The sequence below is a fragment of the Vigna unguiculata genome, chromosome 1, assembly GCF_004118075.2.
Source record: "Vigna unguiculata cultivar IT97K-499-35 chromosome 1, ASM411807v1, whole genome shotgun sequence".
In the NCBI taxonomy this organism is placed as follows: domain Eukaryota; kingdom Viridiplantae; phylum Streptophyta; class Magnoliopsida; order Fabales; family Fabaceae; genus Vigna; species Vigna unguiculata.
The window spans coordinates 12437476-12448877 of NC_040279.1; the positions used below are offsets into that span (position 1 = coordinate 12437476).

General features: G+C 34.1%; 1 protein-coding gene across 6 annotated transcripts; it reads right to left on the reverse strand.

Moving 5' to 3' along the window:
* Positions 1–379: 379 nt before the first annotated feature.
* LOC114191456 (BTB/POZ domain-containing protein At1g04390) lies at positions 380–11162 on the reverse strand. 6 transcript variants are annotated; one of them, XM_028080639.1, is made up of 11 exons: positions 10875–11162; positions 10570–10708; positions 9493–10000; positions 9263–9396; positions 8740–9182; positions 7421–8545; positions 6823–6975; positions 2523–3054; positions 1524–1635; positions 935–1091; positions 380–789 (listed from the first exon to the last, which is right to left on the reverse strand). In XM_028080639.1, the coding sequence occupies exons 1-8, from the start codon at positions 10976–10978 to the stop codon at positions 2634–2636; spliced, it is 3027 nt and encodes a 1008-aa protein (XP_027936440.1). In that variant the 5' UTR covers positions 10979–11162; the 3' UTR covers positions 380–789; positions 935–1091; positions 1524–1635; positions 2523–2633. The 6 variants fall into 6 exon arrangements, with proteins under 6 accessions (XP_027936440.1, XP_027936449.1, XP_027936432.1 ...); XM_028080648.1 differs by having other exon boundaries at positions 380–1091; positions 2528–3054; XM_028080631.1 differs by having other exon boundaries at positions 380–1091.
* Positions 11163–11402: the final 240 nt, after the last annotated feature.

The following is an 11402-nucleotide window of genomic DNA, read 5'->3' on the forward strand; positions in this document are numbered from 1 at the left end:
TTATGAATCATTTATGCTTTAGAAAATACTTAGAAGAAAGACTTTTAGAAGTTTTAAATTGGAAATAGTTCTACTCTAATTTGTTATAATTTTTAGATCAAAAAGTGATTCTTGGAGTCCGAAGGGAAATGACACTCATACTTGCAATATTTTTTATACATATACAACTCAAAATTTCTTATTTTTTTGGAAAGAAATTATTATACTAATAAGTTAGCTAGACAACAATATAAATGAGTCAATATTATAACTCTATATGTTTAATTTTTTTTCATAATAGATATAATTTATCTATATCTCATGTAACTTTTAGCACAAATTTGATATTATCTCTATATTTATATTCATCTATTTCTTTTCATTTTAATAATTTTTCATGTAACAACAATCGATAAATTTTATAGTATCACTTAAGATTTCAAAGTTCACATTAATGTCTGACCTAACTTATTTGGAATATAATATGGTGTTGGAACCACGAAAAACGAAAATAACCTACTACTGGTACAATGCTGAAATACAAAGAATCCCTGAAGCTAATATATGGTGTTGGAATACACTATTATACAAGGTGGAGGGAGAGCATTTAAAATCAGCTTGAGCAACTAATATGCGAAGGAGACGATGCCTCCACCAATCTTGGACGTGGTTACTGAGTAGGGTTCCATCATACATGCCACCAAGAAGATCAATTTCAACGTGGCACCTTGACAGAATTTAATGATGATGAATTTGATGCAATTTTCTGTGAACTTTGCTCATTTTAAGAATAACTTGTTGATGCTTAGTCTGTTTGTTCAAGCCAACAACCATGAGAGAAGTTCAAGTTGGACACATATGCAAGAAATCACATTTCAAAGAAAAGTTGAGAGGAAAATGTTGAGTAGGAATATTAGTTGCATGGCTGCTGCCAAGTGGAAAAGCCAAGAAGTACCTTTTTGCTCCCAAAAACTCTTCGAAAGTGTCAAGAGCTTTAACGGCAGAAGCAGCAGCAAAACACAGGTCCCAAAATTGTTGTTTTTACTGCCTAGGAAAAGATACTATTTGTTTCGGTCATCATTGATTGTTTGAACTATGCCCATCTTGTGACCCTGTAAATCCATAACACTTGCTTAGCACCTCATGTATAAAATCTATAGGCCACATGGAGCACCAATAGAAATCATATGAGAGGAATGGAAAATTTCTCAAAGCAGATAGTTTGTTGCATCACAAATAACTACTAGTAAGACAAAAACACTATTATTAAGAATGTGTTTACAAAATAAAAGACAGAAATGCCTATGAATATAGTTAGATGGAAGAACTAATGAATGTGTTTTCAAAATAAAAGAGATAAATGAGCTTTGAACTAATGCCTTGTGAACAGAAATCAAACGGCATGCATGGCATGGCATCTTCAACTGCAATTTAAATCCAAGAAAGCACCTCAATAAGAAGAAAAAGGAGGGAACAAATACAAATTGACTATTATGAATTATTTTTAAGGAACTACTAAAGTAATACGAGCATTCTAAACTGACCAAACATTAGATTTCTTCACGAGCAACAAGTTTTCTCTCTCTAACCACCACAGCAAATTACTTTACTTGCTTTGAATCATGGAGCAAGCCTCATCCCAGGTCCTTCTGATGCCTACAATCAATATATAGAAGAGACCAAAAGGTATTAACAATCACCTGGTCATAAACATTTGTTCCAATATAGCTTATTTTGTGTTTACAATACCATATAAACAAAATCCTACTAAAACATCATTTGAAAACAAAGCAAATTTTCCCTAATAATTAAGGTACTAAAAACCTGCACTTAGTGACTATGCAAATGAGTCCCCACACCCTCTCTTGATCTCCCTATGTTTTTCTTATCTACTCACCCAGATAATTTACTGGTTCCTTTCACTTGCCATGGGATAATATTATAATTATGCTCTGCCCATGATTGCTACAAGGACTTTCCTATCAGTGATGTGTAAAAGAGATTAATCAATTTTGTGCCTTATTTGAGCTATACTTCAGGTCATTGTTTTCTCTTTTTCCTTTTTTCTTTTGACAAGGAAAATTCCTATCCTTCCCCAGATGTATCTTCTCTCCTTTCTATTAATTTTTATTATCAAAAAATGTTATCTAATAAGAAAATTGAGATTATGAAAATGCCTTAGAATATTATGAGTTTGATGAATTACAGAAGTTAGAAAACTTTGAATAAAGTATTCAAGAAGTTACATAAAATGGGAGCACTTGAATTGCTTTTCTTTCACTCATTTTAATAAAGAGGGTAGACCTGTCAGCTCAGAAAAACCAGTAAGCAAGGGCAAAATGAAAAATAAATATTTTGAAGGAAAAGGAAGAAAGAATAGCACATGGTATAGAAAATTTTAATGTCCCTAATTAAGCAGAATTTTCCTTTCAGATTTTAATAAAAAAGCAGAAAACAAAAAGTTAAAGGATTTATATCAAAATTCTAGAAGTAATTTTAGAACCTTGAAAATTAAAAATAATGTGACAGAAAGATCAGCATACCATACTTGACAAAGTTTGTAGCTCCTAAAAGAGTTAGTATATGCCTCTAGAATCTCTTGCCCTATGAACCATCTTGAGGAGTATTGATTCACCAAAAGCAATTTTGTTTTCTTAGTTAAGTTGAATAGAAGCAGAATAAATCAAGTGCACTAGCGCATCATCAAATTCTTCTAGTTCACCAGAATCTCGTAATTGACGATATGAAGGAGCCATGAGATTTGCCGCAATATCAACTAACTTCCACAAAGAGAGATTATAAGCCATTTTGATTATTTTAATGGACAACCGCCAGGAAGAATCAAGACAAGACATAATAACATTAAAGCAAGCTTCCTGAATATTTTCCAAAATCCAGAACTCAGCAAGCCAATAAAGCTCCACATACGGTTGTAGATTAAATAGCTTTTCTTGATCATCCATATTATCCCACAAGCATCCAGATGGAGGACCAGGCAGCTCATCAGAATAAAACCACTGCACTAGTTTAATCAATGCTTGCCAGCTAATATCAACTTTTATTACTTGTGAATGACTGCAACAATGAGTGAATAACATTTAAGAGAGACCCATAGGAGACAGAATCCAAGTGTAGAAGGAAACAAAAATTAAAGCAAAGAGGCTTGCAAAGTGTCCAATAGAAATGAAAAATTCTCACACCTGATTTGCATGTATATCCTAGACTAACTTGAGAATTGAAATGAAGTTAACATGGAAGAACATAACAACGCAAACCATCATGACAACATGATTCCACGTTACTTCCAAGGGATTAAGAACACCATTAGTGAGTCTCCAAAGGAAAGTTAATATGTTTTTGAAGAGAAAAATATCAATCTTGATCTATAATTTCAAGCTGTGGTGGAAGTTGAGTCCCACATTAGAAGTTTTAGTGCAGGGTTTACAAGGCCTGGGGCCCAAAGGTCTTATCAGGCATTTGATAGAACTCTCAATAAATATACTGAAAACGGCATATTATTTAATGAAAAACAGAGCCTAAGCTCCTAACAATAACCCAAATCGTAAGTGATTCCACTATCCCACGTTCTCCTATATTCCTACTCTACACTCCCCTAACAGAATTTTGCCAACTCAGCACCCTTCTATTCTGCTCTCTTGTTTCTACCCGTTTACACCATGTTTTGGGTCTCTCAACATTTGGGCCGACAATCTGGTCCAGTGTTCTATCACTTCCTTCCACTAGGAGAGCAACCTTGTCCTCAAGGTTGAGATGAGGAAATTGACAGGCAAATTGTGCTCCTCTTCCCCTGTAGCATCCTCAATAGCAAACCTTTCCATTATACCAAAAATTGTTTGATGGGACAATTGTTCTGTATAACAATTATACTGCTCAAAACATGCCCAGGTACAATGTGGTCATCAGGTTCCACCTCTAATTCCGATGGCAGATTGGCCTCTGCAGTGTACTCTCCAATGGCCCTTTTTAGGACACGTGAAAGACATAATGGACCTTAGAAAGAGGCAACTGCAATTTATAAGCAACCACTCCTAACTTTTCAATCAACTCAAAAGGACCATAAAATCAAGGGGAGAGCTTTCAATTAATGCGGCATGCCACCAATTGTTTTTTATGAGGATGCAGTTTGAGAAAAACCCACTTCCACACTTCAAATGACTGCATCCTATGCCTTTTATCAGCAAATTTTTTTTATCTGTTTTCATGCTTTACTCAAAATTTTACTTCAAACAACAAAGTTTCATCTCTGTCCAAGATATTGTGCTACAGCTTCTAATTTAGTAATCACCCAGAAAGGATCGTATAACTGATGGTGGATTTCTTCCACAAACAACCTTAAACGGGTCAGAACAGTGGAGATATGATATGTAGTATAATGCTAAAATTCATCCCAAGGTAAACTATTACTAAACAAATAGACAAAAATTAATTGCATAGTTTTTAGAGTTTTAGTTTTCCTCCTTTTCTTTCTATTCTCGATTTTTATGTTGAATAATGGAGAACTAAATTTTTGATCAATTCTTGGAATCAAGATCAAACAATACGAATTGAGTTTTTGTATTGATTGTTCTTCACTCTGAGTTTGTTCTTCTCTTCCCTAATTTCGATTTTGCCCTTTGTGATATCAATTTGCATTTATGAAATTAGAATTCAAATTAGGAATTGATTGAATCTTGATTTGATAACTAAATATGAATTGTATTGAAAGATATTGAGATTCAATTCATATAATTGGTTTAGTCGATTGATTGAACTAGGTTAAATGTTCAAACTTGGATTAAATCTTTAGGGAACTATGATTTTTGAATTGCTTGGTAATTTGAATTTGTGGATTGATCAATTTTCTATCTCTGGATTTCGCTTCTAATCTCTTAATTTGTTTTCCATTTTTCATTTTTAAATCCTTAAATCCCCAATTTTAATTTTTATGACAAAAATGTTAAAGATTGAATACAATTTAGTATGTGTCCTTGGATAATCAACTTAGGTTGTGCTCTATACTACATAATTACATAATTTAGAGACCCTAATAACTTTTTATTTCACCTACGATAAGTAAATCCATACCCTTAAATGAAGTTCCTACACTACAATAACTGGTAAACTCCAAAACCCCTCTTACACCTTTGACATTATGAAGGATTGGTGACTCCACCGCACTTCCCACCTTAGCAGGATCCATGGTAACTCCTGATAATGACCCAAATACTCATTGTTTCCTCACAAAGGTATATTTCTTCTTGTTGGCTACAAAGTAAATATTCTGCAACTATTGTAACACTTACTGAATGTGCAATAAACTCACTTGTCATTTCTTGGAGTACACAAGGATGCCATAAACAAAATGCACACACGAACCTTCTTAAATTAGTTTTAAAAACTTATAGGTTCAAAACTAGTCGGAGCATTCATCAAGCCAAATTCATAAGTTCTAAATTCCATTTTATGGATGTCATGTTCTCACACTCGAATATGATGATAACCAAACTTGAGATCCAAAGTTGAGAAATAACAAGTTTCATTTAATTCATCTAAAAGTTCACCCACTACAAGAATAAGATACTTGTCAAGAATTATTACTTTATTAAAACATGCACAACCAAGAGTAGTCTTTTTTCTTAACTAATATCAGGAGAAAGAATTTGAGCTATGTCAAATTGCTCCCTGTTGTAGTAAATCAGCAACCTGTTTATCAATCTTATGTTGTGCAGGAGCAGGAGCAGATAATGTTACAAGCTAACATTCACAGGCCCTTGTACCAACTTCCATTTCAATCACATGCTCAGAATCCCTTTTCGGCGTAACCCCATCACCTGCTTGAAAAACCCTTGAATTCTTCTAAAACATCCAGGAGTTCTTTCCCCTGAAATGAATTTAAGTTTGGATCAACAATTGCCATAGATACATTTACAACTCATCCCCCATCTTCAAAATTTCCATCAGTGACTTCCTTCAACCGGCTATGGAAAGATTTTGGATCCCCCACACCATTAGTGGAAAACCCTAGCAGTAAAAGTGGACTTTCATGGTGCCAAATTTCAAAGTCATTTTCCCCCAATTCATTTCCATTTTTCTTTAAGTCTTTAACCACAAACCCCTATTGTCAAATCCAAATCTAGCACTAAGCCCCTATAGTGATGTCAATTGCCTGCAATTGAATGCAAAGATTGAAACAAATACCTATAGTAGTAAACTATATGACTATCACCAAACCGAATTCTGATTTCATGAGTTGAAACAATAGGGCTGTTGACAAAAATTGTTACTTATGGAGAAATGAAGTTATGCAATGCCACACCATCCACCATCATCATTACTATGATTCCCTTCAATATTCCTTCAATCCACATAGTTGTTATATCATCAAGGATACCATGAAAAGGGAATATTATTTAATGAAAAACATAGCATAAGCTCCTTACAGCAATACCAGAGTGTATGCTTCTGAGAGAAGAAGAATCTTCTCTCCCAACACAATCACCCAAAAGTATAACTGACTCCACTATGCCACATTCTCCTATTCCCATCCTACACTCCATTAACAGAATTTGCCAACTCAGCACCCTTCTATTCCGCTCTATCTTTCACCTACATTCTGATCAAGTGTTCTATCAGCCTTGATTAGAGTTTAGCCAAGAACAGATTACATAGATGTTGATCAACAAAGAATAAGTAATAGACAGCCATGCATGTCTACCTTTTGAGTTTATACCATGTACATGTTCAATTTTCATGAGCCACAGTTTGAATAAATCGTAAAGCTTTTCATCATTCATAAATCAGAAAAACTGTAAGATCATTATGAATATCTTGATCAATAATTACCTTTCTTGCATTCCTGACCGGAACAAACCTTGTAGATAATCACAACCAGACTGCAATATAACTTTGTGAACATGCATATGGGGTACTGTGTCAGAACAAATATCGCATGTCCACCCAACAAGCTCATTTGATTTAGCTGCCAATATGACATCCCTGAAAATAGATTGAGAAAATCAGATTTTTTCTCCCAAACTTTGAAAACAAATGTTAGCAATCGCACTGTTACTGTTCCTCATTGTATAGAAAGTATAAACATTTCAATTACCCTAAAATCACAAAGTCCATAAATATTTAATCAATAAGAAATCTCCAACTAGTAAATGTATATGCCTCACTGTACTTGATAATACAATTGCATTTAGCAACTGCGTCCAAGTTCAACAGTCTTTTCAGAAAAGTAACTCATTTTAAAAGCACTGAATAAACCTCACAAACAATTAAATAAAGGTTGCTATATAAGTATATGTGAATTAATACATAAAATTTTGTGAGAATAAAAGATGGAAATGGACATAAACGAAAAAGAAAATGCAAGATTACAACAATCATGTGCAATTTCAAGATATTTATAAGAAGTTTATCAAGAAGCAAACCATACGAAAAACAACTTCCAGCTAAACCAAAAGCTGAAGTAAGATTAACGCTGGGGAAAGGTAAGCCCCATTTTGGACGCTGCCTATGAAGCATTTGGAACAAAGGCTGTAGATTGCAGCGCTTAGCAAGAATTTTTAGCTTCTTTGCTGTTTCTTCACTAGCATGTAAGTATCCCAAGTATACATATTCCAACAACAATACCAATGCTTCATAATCAACATGAGAAGATAGACGAACTTCTCTCACGGTCTCTCTGACAAACTCATCTGGTATCTCTTTAGAACTCTTTAACAATTGAGGAGGCAGTAGTGATGGACATCGAACAGCAAGAATAACAACATGAACATTTAGAGATTCCCCATTTGCTAAGACAAGCTTCATATCTGAGTATTCTTCCTTATTGAGAGATTCTCGGATCCTTTTGGCTAATTCACTTGGGAAACCATAATATCCAAAATAAGTTAGAATATAAGAAACATACCATCTCACACCAGGACTGAAAGATTTTCTTTTACAGATCTCTTGAAGTTTGCTAACTAATTGTGGTGTAATGTTTGTCACCTCTCTAGAAAACTGTGGAGAATTCTCTTGTAAAAGGTCACAATGATGAAGAATTTCAGTTAAGCCCAACAAACTATAAAAGAAGAGAACATTGGAGCCTTCCCAATCTTCTTTATCAAAAAAGCAACAAGACCTTTCATGGCATGTTGTATACAAATGAGGAGTAAAGTTTTGCCTTTCAATATGAATGTCATTATTTAAGCATCGTTTCAGAAGAAGAACAACTACCTTTATCCCTTTGCTCTCAATGATACATCTTGGGTATTGTGGTAAACTTGAAAGACAAGTAAACCCAATTAAATTAATAACCAGTTGAAGTTTATCAAATGATCCATAGCTTTCTAGGGATGATGTATAATCTAGAGTATGTAGTAAGCTTTTCAAGCATGGCATGCCTTTCACCTTCAGTACATCTGATAATAAGAATCTAGTGTGTGAGGAGATGGAATTACATGGAGAACGAATCATCATTAGAACAGCCCTTGATACTGGTTCACTTTGAAAATGATCATCAATATCCTTTTGACAAATTCTGCACCATTTTTCAAGTGTATCCACAAAACTCAAGCTATAGAGAAACCGAAAATTAGAATTAGTGAATTTGGAGCGCATCAACAGGTGAAATAAAAGATCAGCTGAAAATTTTCAGAAATATAATGAACAGTCATAGCAAGAAACTGAGACATATGATATGTTATTATATTAAAGTTTATACACATGTTAAATCCATCAAGAAATGATAATGGAAGGAATACAATTTACCATGCACATGTAATTAGTAAGTTGATGCAGAGCTCACTACCACGAGTATAAGGGTTTAAATTTTCTCCACAATGAATTGTAAGCCACCCAAGAATGTCCCACACATAACTCCTAAGACCAAGATGACAATTGGCTTTTAATCCCTCTTTTGCCATATATATTTGTTTTTCCAAAGACAAGACAGGTTCAAACAATTGGTCTTGAATATTTTCAATCAGAAGATTAAGAAGGACTCTATCAATTCCTTGTTTCCAAAAGTTGGTATGATGATCACCTGCCCAACGAGTTATTAGAGCCAACTGGCAAGCTTCCACTGACAAAGACTCATGGTTGTTTCCAATTTTTTTAGAACTCAGCCTAGTTTCTGTCATTCCACAAATTATGGCCTCAACAAGAGCTTCACCACACAAACCAACAACTTTTAAACAATTATCTTGGGATCTCTGGACAGAAAAAAACCAACCTTTGTTAGTAGAAATACTTTATATTACAGTGGTCATCTTATAGAACAATGAAATGTTACCAATAGGCATTGAGCAAGCCTAAACCCCTCTATCCGAATAGCATGAGGGTTTGATTTTCCCATTGCCTGCACAAACATTTGAGGAAATACTTCTTCATCCTCTACAAGTCTTCTTGCTGCAGAATCACATAAAGCTGGTAACAACAATAGAAATTAGTTGGTCCAGAGAATAGATGATAACAAGGAAAAGTGATTTGGTTGTAATGGACAATAGAGTGGTATTTTAATACCTATAGACGTGTACAACTTTAGAAGTGCAAGTTTAATAGAACTATCTGCCTTTGTATGGATATTTGCTAAAACTTTCATAAGTACTACATCATTACAAACAGGGAACCTAGACGGATGCCAGCGCCACAGTATTGTGCTCAAAAGTAAAGTCATCTCTTCAAAATACTCAATTTTCTTTACACCTTCAGCAAAATCCTTTATATTTCCAACAATCCGAAGGGACGCCTCTGTTTCTTTCAGTGCTTCCATAACTTCCTTCTCACTTGTAGCATTCAAATTTGAGATTACAAAATTCAAAGTGGTAGCACAGGGTATAGCAACTTCTACTTGATGTGAAGATAGCAAGGATGATAGACAATAAACAAGATCCAACATATGTGATTGCAATAATGGATTAGGCAGAACACTAACCAACTTCACAGCAACATTTAATGCCATGCTTAATAAAGCCTCACTTTTGCATTGAAGAATCCATAATAATGCTCCCAAAATATCAGGAACAGATTCCTGAAGAAGTAAAGCAAGGCAGGAAAGCGCATATATCATTGTTATTGAAAATACCAGACCAATTTATCTATATTAAACCATTCTACAGAAATTTATGAGTAGGAATTTACATTAGTAACTATTTTCAAAAAGTATTAGTTTGGCTTGTGAAAACATTATCTGTTTTCACTATGTCTACTGTTTTCGAAATGCAGGATACGTAAAAACAACTTTTTAATTTTTTTTTTTCACCTTTTCTTGTATAAAGATCAGAAAAGTGAAAATAAATATGAAAACAGAATTCTGTATTTCTCAACCCAAACTGCCCCAGTGAAATGCTTTCTTCGTTTTATTTATTTATTTATGCTAGTAATAATTAATTGTAATTAATTCACCGACGTAAATATAATCCTAACTTCGTAAGTATGCTGAGTAAGATTAACTCAACCAAATTCATAAAAAGATCTACAAGTTCCACAATCTTCACAAGAATAGATACGCACATTTCATTTTGAAAGTCCCAAGTCAGGTCCATAGGTGCTACTTACTAGACTTAAAATCCCAAAAAGAAAAGGAAGCAAAATATACACCTTAACAACAGCATTACGTGCAGCACGTGCATCTCCCGATAAGGAATCAAGAAAGGCACCAATTGATCGTAGCACATTTTTCTGCACTTCAATGTTGGCGCACTGCCACCTCCACCTATTTGTCTTCTCATCAAAATGTCTGTATTCACAAAGAATAAAATCACAGCTAGAACAACAATCCACGACATGAAAAACACAATTCAATCACTTTGAGGCCCCACTTCGTGAAAAAACAGAAAGATAGAAAATTTAATGAAAAAATGACGGAATAAAAAATTAGATGGAAGTGGGATGCAAGTTAAGACCTGGTGCCAAGGTTTAGGGCCTGGAGAAGACGGCGATGGAGAGTCTGCATATGCGAACTGATGCAGCGATCGTTCTCTTTCTCTTTGTCTCTGCCGGATTTCATGGTCTCTTCCTATTATGAGAGAATTCGGAAAAAATAGAGAGAAAACGGGAATCAAAGTGGAAGAAGAAATTGAATTGTGTTGTGTGTGTTGCAGAAAGAAGGTGCAAGTTCAGCTCTGAAGTTTGAACACCGCCACAAGTCTCCTTCTTTACAAACTCTGTATTCGCACAAACTAGAAAGATGAGAAAAATACATAAATAAAATCTAAAAATGTCAATGTAAAACAATCATCATTTTTGTAAAATATATCGAATGCTTTTTAAATAAATAAAAAATGAAAAAAAAAATATAGATGGGAATGAAAAGTAAATAGTTGTACAAGAGTGGTAAATATATGTTTGGTATTGTGAAAATTATAATTAGTTCATCCCAACTCAAGAAATGTTGGATTTATTTTTTTTAACCAGATTTTATTAAAGTTTAC

Coding starts and splice junctions, on each gene's coding strand:
- LOC114191456 (XM_028080648.1), bottom strand. CDS start 10,978: ATGAAATCCGGCAGAGACAAAGAGAAAGAGAACGATCGCTGCATCAGT. Junction 10,709..10,874: donor GCCCTAAACCTTGGCACCAG/GTCTTAACTTGC, acceptor TTGTGAATACAG/ACATTTTGATGAGAAGACAA. Junction 10,001..10,569: donor CACGTAATGCTGTTGTTAAG/GTGTATATTTTG, acceptor TTACTTCTTCAG/GAATCTGTTCCTGATATTTT.